The sequence below is a fragment of the Xenopus laevis genome, chromosome 5S (genome assembly GCF_017654675.1).
Source record: "Xenopus laevis strain J_2021 chromosome 5S, Xenopus_laevis_v10.1, whole genome shotgun sequence".
Taxonomy (NCBI): Eukaryota; Metazoa; Chordata; class Amphibia; order Anura; family Pipidae; genus Xenopus; species Xenopus laevis.
Genome location: NC_054380.1, coordinates 52,200,191 through 52,218,252, shown reverse-complemented (window position 1 = coordinate 52,218,252; position 18,062 = coordinate 52,200,191). Strand labels below are relative to the sequence as shown.

Genomic DNA, 18,062 nt, shown 5'->3' with positions numbered 1-18,062 from the left:
GGCCACTTTCCACTGGTAAACCATGAAGGTTAGTTGGAATAGCACCACAGGTTAATTTCATTTAAAATGCCTATTGCACACTTAGGACATTACAACTTTAATACCCTAAGGGGCAGATTTATTAAGGGTCAAATTGAAAATCAAATTCAAATTCGAATTTTCAAATATTTTTATGGTCAAAACTGTTGAATTCAACTTGGGAGTTATTCAAATTTGATTTGATTCATATTTGATTCGAGTTTAAAAAAATCTAATTTGATTTTTGAGACTTATCATACTTTGGCCCTTTATGATCTCTAATTCAACTATTCGCCAAATTGCTGTTTAAGTCAATGTGAGATGTCCATGGAGTTGTTTGCATTCAAGTTTTTTTCAGACAGAAAACTCGAATTGAGTTTTTAACATTGAATTCAATTCGAATTTGATTCGAGTTTAAATCTAATAACCTAGAATCTAGACAAAGCAGCATATAACAAATGGCACATATACTGTATGAAGGGGGCATATACATATGCAAACCATTATTTTGTGGGTTTTTTCATTCTAGCCCTATGCAGAGATTTGCACAATTTTGACAATTGTCTGTTGACCAAAATGAAATCCACTGGAATTCCTTTTACTATGACAGTAAAACATTAACATGTGTAAACAATTGCTTGTGAGTGTGCAGAATATAACTTTGAACAGCTACAATGTGTTTTGGAAGATGAACTTACTCTGGATGCTTAAAATAATATATAGTGGTGTTTTGTTTCAAAAGGACAGCTTCTCAATACATTTTTCATTTTACTATACAATTACAAAATGTATTTGAGATACAAATTTACCTTAGAAAAGCCATTGCTTTTTCTTGTTCTTCTTTCATCTTTGTTAGAAGAGGGTTATCTGCAAATAAAAACACCAGGCTGGCTTATTCCTTCTAAGCAAATACTTGCTTTAGAGTATACTTGCTTTTAGAGTAATTAAGAAAATAATGAAGAAAAGCACTAGCAATGTGTCGCCATACAATTTAGTGAGCTGAATTCTCCTTTAATTACTTTTGATCAGGCAAGTGCACTGGTACAGTTTAGCATCTATTTAAGTAAATAAGCCACACTACTGTGAAGTTCAGGAAAATATGCTCACTGAATACTGCACGATAACTAAAAGAACTGAACCTTAAAGGGGATATCAACCCAAAAGTGAGAATTTGCCATAAGAAAGAGTATTCAAATTAAAACAACTTTTCAATATAACCCATAAGGCAACTGCATACCATTAAGAGTATAATAGTAATTTTAAACATTACCTTGATCCCAGGCTCAATCTATCTGTGACACTCTAACAATGCATCTAAAATAATTTTTTAACCTTTCGCATGCAGCCAGATTTAATATCCCATAATCCTGTTTTCCATATAATATATATGGAATATATATATATATATATATATATAATTTATGGTAGAGAATGCCTCTTTTGCAGCCATGTGGGTATGCTTTTCTTGCAGATGATGATTTTACTGTATGCAAAGCAAACACATATAGCACTGACTGTGTGAATAGTGAATGTAGTACAATATAATTAGCCCTACTCACAGGAAGTGGGATTGTGCTGGTCACTTGTGCCTTGTTCCCAATCTGCCAAAAACCTGCCCCTTTGGTGGGAGGGCACATCCTACCCATTTCATTGCTTCCAGAGCCCTCTCATGCCTGTAACCCCATGATGACAGTCCTGTCTGTAACTGTGGAATGGCACTAATAAAATCTCAGTTTATGAACGTCATCTCTCTTGGATAAAATATTCCTTACCATCTCACTAGCCAGATTTCTCCCAGACTTGTGGTCAAACAAAAAAATAAGCCTTAAAGACTAGCCGAGCAAAGGCAAAATAGTGGATAACTGCAAAATAAATTTGAATTTTTTTCAAATACAATGCTATTCATTTAAAAAAAATCATCCATATGCTTGCTGATTTTTTTTTGGACAAAAAATTGGTGCTTACCTATAAGCAATTCACTTGTTTTTTTAAATGGACCCACATATTCTGGTATTTCAGCCTTCATTTTAAATGCAGGAAAAAGATTTGTTACAAGATCATATGTAGATGGCTTGAATGTTTGTTCTGATTGCTTTGTGCTAGCATCACATTCTTCTTTTTTATTCAATTCCTTGTCTTGCTTTATCATTCGTGACTGACGAAAATAAGCTTTTCGAAATGATAAGAAAGCTTTGTTCCCCCTTCTTCTAAAAGTTTCATTATAGTGCTCACTACCACTTGAGCTTTCTGATGGATTCTGATGGGTTAAAAAGTTCATTTGTGGCAAATGTAATTTCTTATCTTCTTCACCACTGGGTTCATCACTGGCATAATCAGGATCAGATAAATCTAAATGGCAGTCACCCTGGTTTACTTTCTGGGGTATATCATGAGTCAGGAGTTTGTAACAATGTGATTTTGGGTCATCATCGCTATTTGATTCCACACTGTCTGTTTCACTAAGTGGTTTGATATGTTTTAGCTGTACTGTACCAACAGAACATTTATGTCCATGCATTATGCCTCCAAGTGGATCTGCTGGCACAATTTTATCATTCACTTTTTTGAACCCAGTTTTACCAGAAGAATCTCTTGTATTAGCAGAGCAAGTGTTGTATTCGGTTATGGTACCAAGAACAGAATCCTTTAAAAGTTCTGCAGATGATTCATTTTGTAGAGTAGAATTTGGTTTACTATTCCATCTTTGATTTTCTTCTTGTTCTTTTTCTGCTTTGATAACCTCATCCTTTGCAACAGATGTGGGAACCACATGTTGTACAGCTATGGAATTTTTGTAAGCATTACTTGGTTCAAGCAGTGATAATGCAGTCTCTGTTTTGCTAAGCATGGATTTGCAGTAGCTAGAAAATTGTAACTCCATTTCACTGGAGACTCTAGAAGTTTGATGCAAAATATCAGGTGAAAATTCTTGCTCTTCTGTCAAACATTTGTCTTTTTTTTGCAAGCAGTGCATTATATCAGAAGTAACAGGTTCAGAAAATGATTTAGCAGTAATTTCCTCAGTTGCCTGCTTATTTTTGCTAGGATTTCTGTTATTGAGTTCACCATGGATACCTGGCAGAGAATTAAGGTGTTTACTGTCAAAGCTTTCTCTTCTTGATATATTTGGTAATGAGTTTTTCCTTTGTTCTTTGGCCATATTGATGGGGTTTTTTTCAAATCTGTTTATTCCTTCTCCACGCTTTAGAAAGGATTTCCTGGATGAAGTTTTGCTTTCAAGTGTATTCTAGAATTAAATATAACTCTGAGAAAGTTTGTTTTGAAGAATTAAGAGATGCAAATTGTAAGTAAAGTAAGTAAAGTTTGAAATTAAAATTAATACAATTTTAAATGATTTAAGCAAACAAGTATTGCCTGTTTACAAAGCATGCAAAATGCTGATAATCTATCTATATTGTAAAGGAAATTGCCTATATTATCTGTAATGAATTATCAGTACTTTACCATGTATTTCTGGTATGTTTATTTGACTCATTTGGCCAAAAGAAAATTCTATGGCTAATAATGGTAACCTGCTCTGGATTGTAAAACAAATGTACATTTTAATTTTCATTTTAAAACTCTGGTAAAATAGTCTTGATTGATTGAGAAGTGCTTCCTGAATGAGCACTAAGGGGGCGATTTTACTATTATAAAAATTCAGACAGTTGCATTAATAATATTTATTAAAACTAGGACTGATTTAGTAATATATCTTAAATTGCACCAGTGTGCTTAACAAATGCAACCAATCAGCAAGTAGTTTCCATTAGTCTACTGAATGTTTTTAAACCAATGACTCAATGGATTGCTATGGAAATCTGCACTGATTTAGTGCCTCTGTTAATATAGTAGCTATACAGGTATAGGATCCCTTATCTGGAAACCCGATATCCAGAATGCTCCGAATTACGGAATGGCTGTCTCCCATAGACTCCATTTTATCCAAATAATCCAAATTTTTAAAAATGATTTCCTTTTTCTCTGTAGTAATAAAACAGTAGCTTGTACTTGATCCCAACTAAGATATAATCAATCCTTATTGGAGGCAAAACCAGCCTACTGGGTTTATTTAATGTTTAGATTAATTTCTAGTAGACTTAAGGCATGAAGACCCAAATTACGGAAAGATCCGTTATCCAGAAAACCCCAGGTCCCGAGCATTCTGGATAACGGGTCCCATACCTGTACTGTCTTTTAAAGCAATTACAGGCATTTGTAAACTTAAACAAGGAGAGAGAGGTTAAATAAAAACATCTCACTAAACTAGTATTAAGTATAAAGAAAATATAAAGTATATACAGTATGGGATCTGTATTCTGGATCCCCGTTATCTAGAAAGCTCTGAATTATGGTTCTCTCCCATTTTATCCAAATGATACAAATTTCTTATTTCTCTGTAAAAACAAAACTTAACTTTGTATGTACCTAGCTAAGAAATATTTAATCCTTATTGGAGGCAAAACCAGACTATTGGGTTTATTAAAAGTTTAAATGATTTTTTAGTAGATTTTTAAGTATGGAGATCCAAATTACATAAAGATCTTTTAAAAAAAACCCAGGTTTCAAGCATTCTGGGTAACATGTATGGATTTTGTGAATCTTTATCAATTGCAAAATTAAAGTAAATATAAGAACTTGACATCTCTTTTAAAAGTAGAAGAAATTTGGATTTTGTACCTCTGTATTTTGTTTCTTGTGGGAAAATTCAGAATCAACTTTTAGCTGCTCTTCGATGAATTCTTCAAAGGTTTTTTGTTTAACAATTGCAGGTCTAAGGGGTCTTAAATAATAAATTAAAAAAAAATGTTTCTTCTATAATTTAAATTCAAATATATATAAAAGATCATATTCGAAAAGATTGAATACTAATCCAATTCAGCCATCTTACCACCCCGCAATCTAGTATGTCCAAATGTTTCTCACAAAACACAATGTTATGTCTCTGAATATATAGATCAATTAAATGTTGTCATCAGAAATTTAAAAATCACCTTATTTGCACAAATTGAAACTTAAAATGTACTTTGACTATGGATACCTCTCTAACACTGCAAGTTTACACTGAGACTGTCATCCACTAGCATCTTGTACAACACATTACATATTTAAGATCACATAGATTAGCTTAACTGTATAGATGAAGAAATATAAATAAATAATGCTAAAACATATGAAAGGGGAAGGAGCAAAGAATATGAAATGGAATGTGTACAGAAAGAGGCACACAAAGAGAAAAGGAAAGAGTGCAAAGAAAAGGGTGAGTTGAACATTACTATGATTAACAGAATGGAAGACGATGGTGCTACTTGAAACAGGAAATGAACCAAAGAAAAAGTCAATGGAACAAAGATATATAAAATATTAATGAACTAAACATAAAATAGAAAAACAAAGAAATGTAAAAATAAAAGCCAATTTGCTTGAAAATATGAATAAAAACACCCAGTATTGATTTCTTATGAATTTCTCCATATAAAAATTATCCATTCAAATTTGTTTTACACAAATTTCGCACAATAGTAATTCCTCCCACTACCCCTTTTTTTACACCCTTTTCCAGTACCAACAAAATATTGTTCTAACAATGTTTACTAATTTCTGTGGTTGAGGGAGGAAAATGTGATTGCAGAAAAAAGTACACAATTTTTTCCCGCTATCCTGTTTTTTTTCCATCGAGCACTAATGATGTTCTAATTTGTGAAGGGATGTCAATTTTAAGTGCTTTACAGGCCAATTGTGATTTTTTGTTGCCATGGGTTAAGATTTAAATCTGTGCACTCATTGGAGAGATGATATTTTAGCTTTATTGTTTCAAACAAAAATAAACTTACCTCTCTTCATGATTTTTAGTTTTCAGCCTAATTCCAAAAGGGGAAAGAGGTGTCTGTGTAGAAGGTTCTTCATTCTTTTCTTCTTTAACTGGATAAAGGGTTTTAGAAACTTTATCTATCCAGTAAATAAATAAAAAAACATAAATAATTTAAGTCAATAATACTTTTCCGCTTCAGATTCTGGGCAAGTATTTCTCCGAAGGGCAGGTCTACCAGATTTGTAAACACCAGTATTATAACTAGAAATAAATACAAAGCATTGTTACATTGAACAAATGTAGGAATACTGTGTAGCCATTAGTTATGCCATTTGAAACCAAAACATGTAAACTGCTTTACTTACAAGTAAAAAGAGGTAATCCTATGGTTTACAGTAGAGTTAGCACACCTCAATGGGCATATTTATTAAAAATCACGTTTTGCTTGATTCAGTGCATGTTCAAATCCTCCCCATCTCTCTGTATGCGTGGCTGTTATTTATTTATACCTTCTGAATATAGTCAACCAAAATCTGTCTCTTTCTATACAGTATCTAGTAGAATTAAGTCTAAAGCAACTAGGCTTCTGAGGTTTTTTTTAATCTGATCCAGGTTCATTAACCCTGTCAATTCTAGTGTAATTATTTAACTTTTTCCTTTACTGATCATGTGCAAAACTGCCAAAACCAGTTTCTTTCTTTCACAAGCAACAGCTGTAACATTCATCTATGCCCTTATGCTATACCGGCTAGACTACTGCAACTTGCTAGTAACTGGCCACCCTAATTCTTACCTCTATCCACTTATCTTAAATTCTGCTGCCAGGTTTGTCTCACCTAATCTTAAATTCTGCTGCCAGGAATAGGCCTCACCACTTGAAATTGTGAAGGCTATGGAAAGCCTTTCAAATTAAACTTAAAGAAAAATGTTCATTTGTTTTGACATTTCCATTTGAAGATTTAACATTTATGGGATGAAGCTGAAAAAAAGGTACTGGAATTTTTTTAAAGAAAGTGTTGTATAATATTTTTAGTGGAAGCAAGAAATAAAGATTTGGGAAAGTGTGCTTATTTTTTTGATGTTACGTCTAGGAATGCATGATTATTACAAGGTAACTGAAACTACTGCCGTCTACGAAAGAGGCAGTAGTTGAAGGCTTCACACACCTGCCTGCGTCACCCACCGCAGTTGCTGCAAATTAATTCAGTCAGACACAACACCCATTGAAAATTGCAATTATACTGGAATCATGCATTTCAAAGACGATTTTTTCCTTTTCCCTAAGGGTTTGGGTTCTTGCTCCTTACACTCTTTGCATTGGCTTTTCATAAGGGACATTTCCAAATGGCAGTGCTACTATGGACTCCAGATTTTTTAACTTCACTATGTACATTTTTGTGGAAATGAAAAGAGTTGCAAACGCCATTTTGTGGGCCTGTGGGACTACAGTTTTGTGAAGAATAAGGCTAGGGTCACACGGGACTGAAATCAGATAGTTGAAATACTCTGACTGATTTTAGCCCCTACTGCAGGCAGTAGCCCTCGTTCAGAAGTGTTGAATCAACTTTTGCTCTAAATGCGTTGGGCTCACTTTTCATTTTTGTAATTTTTGTTTTTCTTTTTTGCTCTTCTGTAATAAATATATGATTTCATTTTTCTAAATTGAGTTGAAATACTCTGACTGATTTTAGCCCCTACTGCAGGCAGTAGCCCTCGTTCAGAAGTGTTGAATCAACTTTTGGTCTAAATGCGTTGGGCTCACTTTTCATTTTTGTAATTTTTGTTTTTCTTTTTTGCTCTTCTGTAATAAATATATGATTTAATTTTTCTAAATTGAGTGTGCAATCCTTCCCAGATTTTCTATGTGTGCGTTTTGGAGACCAACATAGGTAGTCTCCCTTTGGATTAGCACCTCCTATATTATATATTTTTAAGGGTGTGCACGCTCTTCTCTAATTTTTAGCTATTTTATACTGTCAATGACACTTCTTAGAACCAGGGGGCCACTACAGCGTTTTAGGGGTCACTGGTTGTTGCATTCAGAGAAGGCACCTAGGAGGAAGACTGGGACACAACAGGACAAACAGGTTTGAGAACAGGAACATTTTACTGAAGCACACACGCAAGCAAGACATGCAAGTCTGAAGCTAGACACTGTTATACATTTGGTATACAGGCAGATAAAGGATGATCAAGCTCAAATCCAAGTCCAGAGTCAGAAACAGGCCATCAAATAGAGGTCAAATACAATATAAAACAAGCACCTACCACAAGCTCAGATAAGCGCAGGAAAAGAGTAGTACAGTTGGACACCATCACTTTGTACTAGGGACACCTTTAAAACGAATGTACTGTATGATTGTGGCACTATGCATTTTTTCCAAAAAGTTAGCAATTCAATTCACATGGGGGGGTCGTAACCTATTTCTTGTGCTTTAAAAGACAAGGAAAGTCTCAGATACTGGGATGGTAATTTGTTAGGCAACTCCCAGTGACTTTAATAAATTACCTAATAAACTGGCCATACAATTGAAGATCCACTCGTTTGGCAAGGTCACCAAATGAGCAGATCTTTCCCTAATATTCCCACCTTGAGGTAGATGATTTTGGGCCCAATGATCAGATCACAAGGACAGGAATACAGGAGGTTGGTCTATTGATGCAGCCCTCACTCTAGCTGGATTTTTAAACTTTTCTGATCAATATCTGTCTGATTTTTGGGCAGATATTGTTCAGAAAAGCCCTGCAGAGGGACCCATACAGGGGCTAGTAAACTCCAGACTATTGGCAGCTTTTATCAGCCCATATATGGCCACCTTTATATCACGCTTCATCTTGTGTAGTGAGTGATTAAATTCACTCAAATGTGCCTTTACTTGTTCTTTATTAGCACAATATGCAATTTGGATGTTCAGCATTTCTACATAAAACCTAACTGTTATCCGGAAACCCATTATCCAGAAAGCTCAGAATTAAAGAAAGGCCGTCTTCCATAGACTCCATTTGATCCAAAATTTAAAAAATTATTACCTTTTTCTATGTAATGATAAAAAAGTACTTTGTACATGAGCCAAACTTTGCCAGTGCAGGGCCACACTACATTATATTGTCTTTGCTTTCAAACACTTTCATTTTTCATTGTTACTGTTCCTTTAATGATTACTTGATTTTCTAGTAGACTTAAGGTATGAAGATCCGAATCTGCAAAACTCCAGGCCCTGAGCATTCTGAATAACAGGTCCTATATGTATAAGATATCATGATTTTATTTTTACTGAATTTATACTCACCAGAATTCAATGTTTGTGTATAACTGCTTGCCAAGTCAGTAACTGTGGATGCAAAATCAGTATTTTTCTCCTCAATAAGTTTTTCTAATACAGGGCCAGTTTGGGAACATTCTTGATTCAGAAACTTTACAGAATTTTTTGCAGATATTTCTTCACCAACTGGATGCTTTGGCACATTGTTTGACATCAGCGTAAGTAGTGGGGAGGTCGATTGAGGTAGAAAATTTAAACCTGAAAAAAATTTTTAAAAAAAATATTTGCCAATGTTTACAGGATTCCAAATGTGAGTGTATCCATTACGTTAATACTTACTAGTCTATTAAAGCCGGTGGTCGTTTTTCTACCACTGCCCTCTAGTGTTGAATTATTTAATTTATTTTTCAAATGCACACATTTACCATGCTTATAGTTATTTTGGCACTTTTTAAAATGTTCATCAGTCAAACAACTAGAATAGGATATGTCACCTTTTCAACTCTGGTCTTCACTGCTATAGGGCTGTAGTGGTATTGAACTGGTACAGAATCCAAAAACATTAATAAGGTTATATAATAAAACACAAACTTTGTCCTGGTGCTGTAATCATAGCAACCATTAGCAGGTAGCATTTACATCTGATTAAAAGCAAATATCTTATTGGTTGCTATTGCTCCTGGACAAAGCTAATGTATTTTATTACATATGGGGTATGGGGCCTCATTTATTAATGCCCTTAATGCAAGTGCTAGAGATCAAATATTTTTTCAGAATCTCAGTTGATTACATCCACTGCCACCCCAATGTCTATGCTTCTCCTCAAACTAACTGGCCTATTGTCTTCAGGCTGAAAACTGAATTCCTTGATCAATTATGACACCACCACTAAGGTTTTTGCCAATATGTTAGCACCATGCAAGACTTCAATATGCAAAATTAAGTATAGCAATCACAAAGTTAAGCTCTTAAAATCCATGTATGAATAGCATCTGGTCCTGGATCTTTGTTAACCTTTGCATGTTCTGGTCAAAGTAGTTATATTATTAGAATTGAACATGCATATGTGTGTATCCAGTTGTTTGGTCCATTTTTGTACAATGTAATTCATGGGCAAAAACCACCCATTTGCTTTGAAAAATAAAGGGAATTTGTAATAATCAAGACTAATGAAATATTTGCAAGTTTGGATGGATATCTAGATTTCTTCTTTTATTAATGCCTTTTGGTGGTTTCTACCTGGTTGCACCCTGAACCACATATGTAGGTGTTATGTGGACTAAAAGCAATTTTACTACAGTAGTAAATCAGATGGATGATACAATGATGTATGATATAGGTTAATAGTTAAAAGTTAATAAAGGTTGGCTAGCAGTTGTACATTGATAAGTGAGGCATATACCTTTTTAATTCATAAATTTTACTTTATAATTATTAGATGTAGTCATTCACAATGTTATGATTTAAGTTACAGCTCCTGAACACAATTTTTCTATTTTCCTAAATTCGTGTATTCCAAAAACATATATAAAATAAAAGAAAAACTTTTTAAAAACTGCACATTTTATTCTGCTGTTTACTTTGTGGTTTTGTATTTTCTTGTATGAGTAATGTATGCTTAGTAAAAATGCAGATGTCTAGGAAGCTTACATTCCACGTCACACCAAAAGGCAAAATATTGACATCAAAGTGATCTCTTTAACTGGCAGTTCAACTGTTTGTGTGCTAGAGCAACCAAAAATCTCATTACTTAATGTGAGAATCCTTCTCAACAAAATCTGAACAAAGGGCTAGGTGGGTCTATTATTAGTTATCTGATCAGTTGGGAGGTTAGCTGTGGGGACAGTTGATGAAAACTTGCATACAAAAAAAGTGGCTACTGGATTCTAGTGTGTGGGGCATATTCACTTTAAGACAACATTAGCTGGACAAACTGGTGTGAAGCTGGGAGAGGGAGCCATCAAATGACCCTGATAGAAGTGACAATGGGCCTGCTAGAAAGAGAGAGCCAATTGCTAATACTCTCTCTCTCTCTCTCTCTTACTCTGATGGTAACAATAATGTAAACTATATAAATAATCTGCTAATGTATATACTGTAAAAATTGTATAAGTTTCATCATTTTGTATTGTAACAATTTATTCAACATTTATTTACTTATGAGTGTGTATTCTTTTGCAGTCATTCAAGCAAAGTATATACAGTAGAGTAGGGCTGTCCAACTGGCGGTCTGCGGCCCATGACCACCCCCCTTGTGTGGCCCTCACATGAAAGTCTGCCTGCTGTGTCTGCTTACCATATGTAAACTTTAAAAGGTTTCACTACAGAGATTAACTGGCCCCTGCATTGTTTAAACCTCAAATTCAAATGTAAACCCCTCTATTGTTCACACATGTGGCTGCCCCCAAGACTATGCAGCAGTTTATTTATATAAAGTACTCTTTCTGAAGCATACATGCCAGTTTTAGCTGTGCAGGGCAACAATGCATCATATTTTAATCACTTAAAAACACCTTTATTTGTTGGTGTTACTGTCCCTTTAATGATAGTCCCTTTAGTGGTTTTTAACTGACTGTGGGAAAATTTGGGGACCATAACTGCACTTTCAACAGAGTGCTGTACATAAGCCATATTCAAATGTATATTTATAAAAATAAGATGGATGTCATCATAGATGGCAGGCCAAAAGACTTGTTCTTTATTTCATCTTTGTTAAACAGAGGTTGTGGCTGACAAAGGCACATTTTTCACATTTTAGATTTGAAAACAAATAACTTGCTAAGACTTCCATGTTAAATAGAAAATGCTTGCTCAATTCAATTAACAGCAAAACAAGTGACATGTTTAGTACCTGGATGTATAAGTTTTATAAATTTTTGTTGCTCTTTTACTAAAATTTGCAGCTGTTCCATCTGTTGCATCATCAGCTGATCTTGCTGGGCCATGCTCTGAAATAAATACATAGAGTCATGATTTTATTCTACTGTATTAAATACATTCTGTTCCTAAAAATATATTTTTATATCTTGTATGCCTCTGCCAGAAGATATAGGGGCCAATGTAAGATTGCTTATGCCTTTCAGCACATCTTAAAGGAAATCCAGTGTGAGTATACTACATGTGGGGTTTTGTGCCGAAAAAAAACCTCCTTAGTCATTTTTCCCAAAAGGGCTTTTAGAAATATGAAAAGATTTGGCACCTAAAAGCTTACATTTTAATCATGCTTTTTCCAGTAAATGTACTGTATAATTTATAATGAAACATATTCTATTATCAACATAATTTGGATATCACAATCATTACCCACAGCATTTTACAGAGTAATGGATACAAAAATAAGACAATGGGGCCGATTCCCAAAATGTCGAAAAAGCAAGTGTTATTTTTAACATGCCTCAAAAATGGCATCACTATTTTTAGAATTAACAATCAATTCACTAAACATTCACTTAAGAAGCAATTGTTTTTTTGTTTATTTTCAGTGAATTGCATGCAGTATTTTATAGCATGCATTATTTTGTATGTTATTTTAAGCCATTTGATATTGTCACACTTTATTAGTGCAATCTATAGCACCTACGACATTCTGGATGCCATTGACAGAGTAGAAGTCTCTTTTTACAGTATTCTAGCTCCTCATAAAGGCCTTTAATTGCTGCACTATAGCTCCTCACTATATCGTCCTGCATTAATCGATCTGATGTTGTTTAATAACGCCTACTTCCGGGAGGTGTTAAATTTCACAGTAATTATCACACTATTTTATGCTTTTATCACTTAAAAGATGTTTGTGAATTATGCTTTAGGATTAATTCAATTCAATAAATATCGCAATGCAATATTTATACCGCTTTGCAGTAATGCAGAATTAAGCTTGCGATATGTCTATTAGCACATAATAAAAAAAAATACTTTGATGAAATGTTTTTTAAGGCGCAAAACTGTGTGTTACGGAATAACGACCTTTTGTGAATCGGCCCCATAATTGTTTACATATACAAACAAAGTAGATGCACAATTGCAATTGCATTTGCATATTACAATTATGGTCAACAACAGACCATACAACAGGAGACTGCAATGATTGTGCATTTTTCTGTCAAGCATCTGTACATATGTGATTCAGTCTCTGGCTGATGGCAGGTTTATGCATGTGTTGTATTTTGCTTGCATCATTATTCTCACTATATTTTCCCCATAGTCACCACTGAAGACCACATATTTTTGGAAAGCATACATTCTGACAAATCCAAAATGGACAAATATGTCTTTCTACTACAAACTACCACACTGCAAAGCTATTCTAGTTTTAATTACATTTCTGGTGTGCATATGTGCAGAACATTTCAGTGATGTAAGTGGATCGAAGTGAGTATGTGAGCATTATTTCTGTTGCTACAGGCTAATGACACACATGGAGATTCGGGGAGATTAGTCGCCCAGCGACAAATCGCCTCTTCTTCGGGCGACTAATCTCCCCGAAAAGCCTTACCGCTGGCTAGAATGTAAAACGCCTGCTGGATTGCACTCGGAGCTCTTCGTTTTCCAAAGTCGTCTGAAGTTTCCTTCTGAAAATGAAGCTTGAGTGGCAGTGAGTGGCCAGTTACTAGGGGCCTTATGTTGCCTCATGGCACAAGCGGCCCTGGATATACCACATGTTCTGGCTGTATGGACTTCATAATGAATATGAAGTTTATATTGATGGTGGTATGGTAAAATTTATAGTTACATAATTAAGTTGGGTTGAAAAAAGTCCATCAAGTTTAACCCCTCCAAATGAAACCCAGTTTCCATGCATACTCACACTCACATTGGCACCTCCATACCCTCACATAAACTGCACTTACCAATATCTATACTAATTTTAAATTTTAGTATTACAATAGTTTATAATATTTTTCTTGTCGAAGAAATTATCCAAGAAACTGTTAGATCAGTCAGCCATCACCACATCATCAGGCAGACTGAATCCCAAAACTGTACTCCATACTCGAGGTGATGCCTTACTGAGGACCTATAAATTATGTTTCCATCCCTTGCAAAAATACCCTTTTTTATCCAAGATAGTACTTTATTAGCTTTATTAGCCACAGAATGACACTGCCTGGAATTAGATAACATATTATCTTCAAAAAAAACCCTAGATCCTTCTCAATTAAGAAAACCCTCAGCACATTGCCATTTATTGTATAACTGGCATTTATATTTCTTCTGCATAACCTGGCATTTATCACCATTGAACCAAATTTTCCATTTCGCTGCCTAGTTTTCCAATTTAGTCAATTCACTCTGCAAAGTGGCAGCATCCTGCATGGGATTTCTGCACAATTTAGTATCATCAGAAAAACTAGGAACAGTACTTTCAATACCCACCTCCAGGACATTAATAAACAAATTGAAACTCAAAGGACCAAGTACTGACCCCTGTGGTACTCCACTCACAACACTGTCTGATAATAAAATGTTCCATTTACCACCAATCTATCATTGAGCCAGTTCTCTATCCAAATACAAATACTATGGGGCAAATTTACTAAAGCGCGAAGTGGCTAACGCTAGCGCAAATTCGCCAGTGAGACATAATTTCATTACTTCGCCTATTTACTAACAGGTGCTGGCATAAATTTGCTAGCGAAGTAGACCTACTCTAGCGCTATTTCGCACCCTTACGCCAGGCGAAGTTGCGCTATGGCGAAGGGACGTAACTACGCTAATTTGCACATTTTACTGAACGTTACCTCTTGCGCCATACCTGCCTTCCCCACCTCAGACCAGTCGAAGTGCAATAGAGTAGATAGGAATTGCTTTAAAAAAAAGTTGACCCAAAAAATGCTGCCGTCTTTTCCTTTTTTAAGGGTGATAGGCTGAAAAAGATCCCCCTACATTTCTTCTAACATATGGCACCTAAACTATACAGTGGGCACATGTATAGGGCAAAATAACAACTCTATTTTATTATATGAAGCTTTCCCAGGCTTGTGTAGTGTAATGTATTTGCTGCTACATATACTTCCATAGTACTTTAACTTGGCGCCATATGCAAATTAGGCATCGCTAGAGTAACTTTGCTTTGTTTGATGAATTAACGCTAGCGCAACTTCGCTACCTTTCTATCCAGAAAGCTCTGAATTACAGAAAGGCCATCTCCCATAGACTCCATTTCATCCAAAGAATCCACATTTTTAAAAATGATTTCCTTTTTCTCTGTAGTAATAAAACATTATATTGTACTTGATCCAAACTAAAATATAATTAATCCTTATTGGAAGCAGAACCAGCCTATTGGGGGTATTCAATGTTTACATGATTTTCTAGTAGAATTAAGAAATGAAGATCCAAATTACAGAAAGATCTGTTATACAGAAAGTCCCAGGTCCCGAGAATTCTGGATAACAGGTCCCATGCCTGTACTAGAATTGGGACTATTAAGAAGGAAACCTTGATTAGCTGGTTCCTGTAAGGAACACTTACCCTGGTGGTCTAGTGGCTGGCAGGTATGCCCTCCCCGCCTCCAGCGGGGACTCCCGCCCTTTCCTCAAGCGCCGGTTCCTCTATGGTGCACGTGGCCGCTCGCTTCTGGTTTTATAGCATCACATCATTGCGCTTGGCGCAAAATTCTAATTTATTTAAACGGGCTTTAGGCTAGAATTCGTTGCCTATTGTAGGTCTAACTTGATTAGTTCTTGGGTGCTTATTCTTTGTGAATCCTATTGTGTATTCTGGTATTGACCCTTGCCTTACTATCCTGAGAACTCTGCCAGTACCGACCCGGCCTGTCTGACCTCTATCCAACCGCACCGGTTTTGTTTGGCGACAACGTTCTTTGCTTACAAGGAGAATATACAGACGTATATTTATAAAGCAGCATTTCAAAGACATCCCTAGATCCCATAGATTTTTGAAAGAGCTGAAATAAAAATTCAGCATATTAACAAACCTAGTGCTAGCTTTTTCTGACTTGGCAACCCCATTACCCCAGTCAATGTTTAAATAACTGAAGTCATCCATGATAATAACTTGGCCTAGTTGTCAAGTTGTGTCTATTTGTAAAAGTAGTTGGGCTTTATTCTCATCAATTATACAATGTGGTTTGTAGCATACACCACAGTCTTCTGCCCATTGTAATCCCGCTGTCCCTCCTAAAAAGGGTGTAACCATTTAAATTCACAGCCCAGTCACATGTTTCATCCCAGCAGGTCTCAGTGTTACCTATTATATCATAATTTTTAGAGCATGCCATTAACTCTAGCCCAATGCTTTAGGAACTCAAATCCTTCCTTCCAACACCAAGACTTAAGCCAAGCATTTAGTTGCATAAACTCCTGCTGTCTTCCTAAACTTGGGCACAAGCAAACTTTCAAAAAAGTTGACATTGGTAGACCTTTCCTTTACTGTATCTTAGAACCTAGATCCTTAAACTCATTCTTTAAGGTCTTCCATCTATCATTAATTTTGTTGTTAGTACTGATATGTACTAAGACAGCTGGGTCATGCCCAGCCCCACCCAATATTTTGTCTACCACATGCTTAACCCTAGCACCAGGGAGACAGCAAACTTTTTGGTTGTAGCAATCTGTACAACAGATTACCCTATCCACTTTTCTAATAATTGAATCACCTATAACCAAAATCTTTTTACAGGGTCGGACTCCGGCCCCCTACTAAGACGCGTCGGCTCAGTGAGTGAGCTGTTCAGCGTGCATGCGCAACATCGCAAAATATCAAAATATCTGGAGAAGGGTTCTGGCCCGGCGTGGGCCCACGAGGGTCGGGGCCTACCGGGTTTTTTCCCGGTGTCCCGCCAGGCCAGTCCGACACTGTCTTTTTAGGCCTGGCTCGGCTCTGCTCTCCTCCCCTCCCCACCACTACTGGGGAAACTGGTCTCCTGGCTGTTTGAGAAATCAGCCACATCTAGAACTGCCAATCCAGAGTTCCCACTTCCATCTTCTTTACACAATCTGGCAAATCTGTTGGGCTGCATGAACCCAGGAGCAGCCTACCTTTTTCTTATGCCCACACTAGATATTTTAACTATTACCCAACTAACCGCCTCATCCTCCTGCTGCTGTTCTCCTCCCTCCAAGTTATCTAACCCCACTACATCTTGCTTAGTGGGTAAGAGACCCCTTTCAAGATCGTCAACCAAAATTTTTTGCTCTAGGGCAATTTGCCACAGTTTGGAACTCTTGCTCCAAATCTGCAAACATATGACCAGAAGATTCTTATTTAGGATTTTTAGGCTGGTAAGTTAGGATATGTGGGTCATATAATGGCATAAAATGAAAAAATTGAGTAAAACATTTTTAGTTTTAGAATTTTTTTACCCATTTTGGAGAAAATTAAATGATTTACCATTATTAAACAATAAAAAAAAATAAAAGTTGCAAAGATATAATATACACTGTTATTCTATATTACTCACTTGCTGCTTTGGCATGTAGAAAAGATTGTCTTGACTCTGTGTTAAAAGGGGCAACGTATTGACATTCTCTTTGGTGTCTATAGGTGGCGGACTTCCAAACTGTTTTCCCATTTTGTTTGACAGAATTGCTGAAAGGTTTGAAAAATTATTTTCCATCGGGTCATTATTTCTCCCATCATTCTTCTCTAATGAATAAAAATATGGTCTATTCTCATGTACAGTGCTCTGGTTGTTATTATATAACAAGAGATTTTCTGGATGAGTCTGAATGTTTTGTGTTTGCAGCTCTGGAAAATCAGCAGCAGCCATATTCAGTACTTTAATGCTTTTAGATTCTTTATCCATGCTTTGAGTCTAAGGCTTCATATTGATATCATGAAGGGTGATATCATTGGAGCTTTTACTGTGGTGTCTTGTCAAAGATATTTAAAAACTCATCATTCAGTGCCTACCAAGGAACAAAAACAAAATGTGAAACATCACCAAAATAATCATTCTGGAAGCACTTGCTTGCTACTACTGCTTGTGCTAGGTGACAGCCTGCTTG

The 18,062-nt window shown here is 35.8% G+C and overlaps 1 protein-coding gene across 5 annotated transcripts in view; it reads right to left on the bottom strand.

Moving 5' to 3' along the window:
• The window catches only part of LOC108717901 (centromere protein J), a 114,031-nt gene that overhangs the window by 82,989 nt on the left and 12,980 nt on the right, over positions 1–18,062 (bottom strand). For 2 of the 5 annotated variants that reach the window (XM_041564544.1, XM_018265348.2), the window contains exons 1-7: positions 17,516–17,975; positions 11,945–12,041; positions 9,121–9,351; positions 5,853–5,967; positions 4,699–4,801; positions 1,984–3,265; positions 828–885 (exon numbers count right to left, since the gene is read on the bottom strand). In XM_041564544.1, coding sequence (XP_041420478.1) covers positions 828–885; positions 1,984–3,265; positions 4,699–4,801; positions 5,853–5,967; positions 9,121–9,351; positions 11,945–12,041; positions 17,516–17,860 — 2,231 coding nt within the window. In that variant the 5' untranslated portion in view covers positions 17,861–17,975. Of the gene's footprint in view, positions 1–827; positions 886–1,983; positions 3,266–4,698; positions 4,802–5,852; positions 5,968–9,120; positions 9,352–11,944; positions 12,042–17,515; positions 17,976–18,062 lie in introns of those variants that run through there. The other 3 variants (XM_041564546.1, XM_018265346.2, XM_041564547.1) reach the window with 3 other exon arrangements.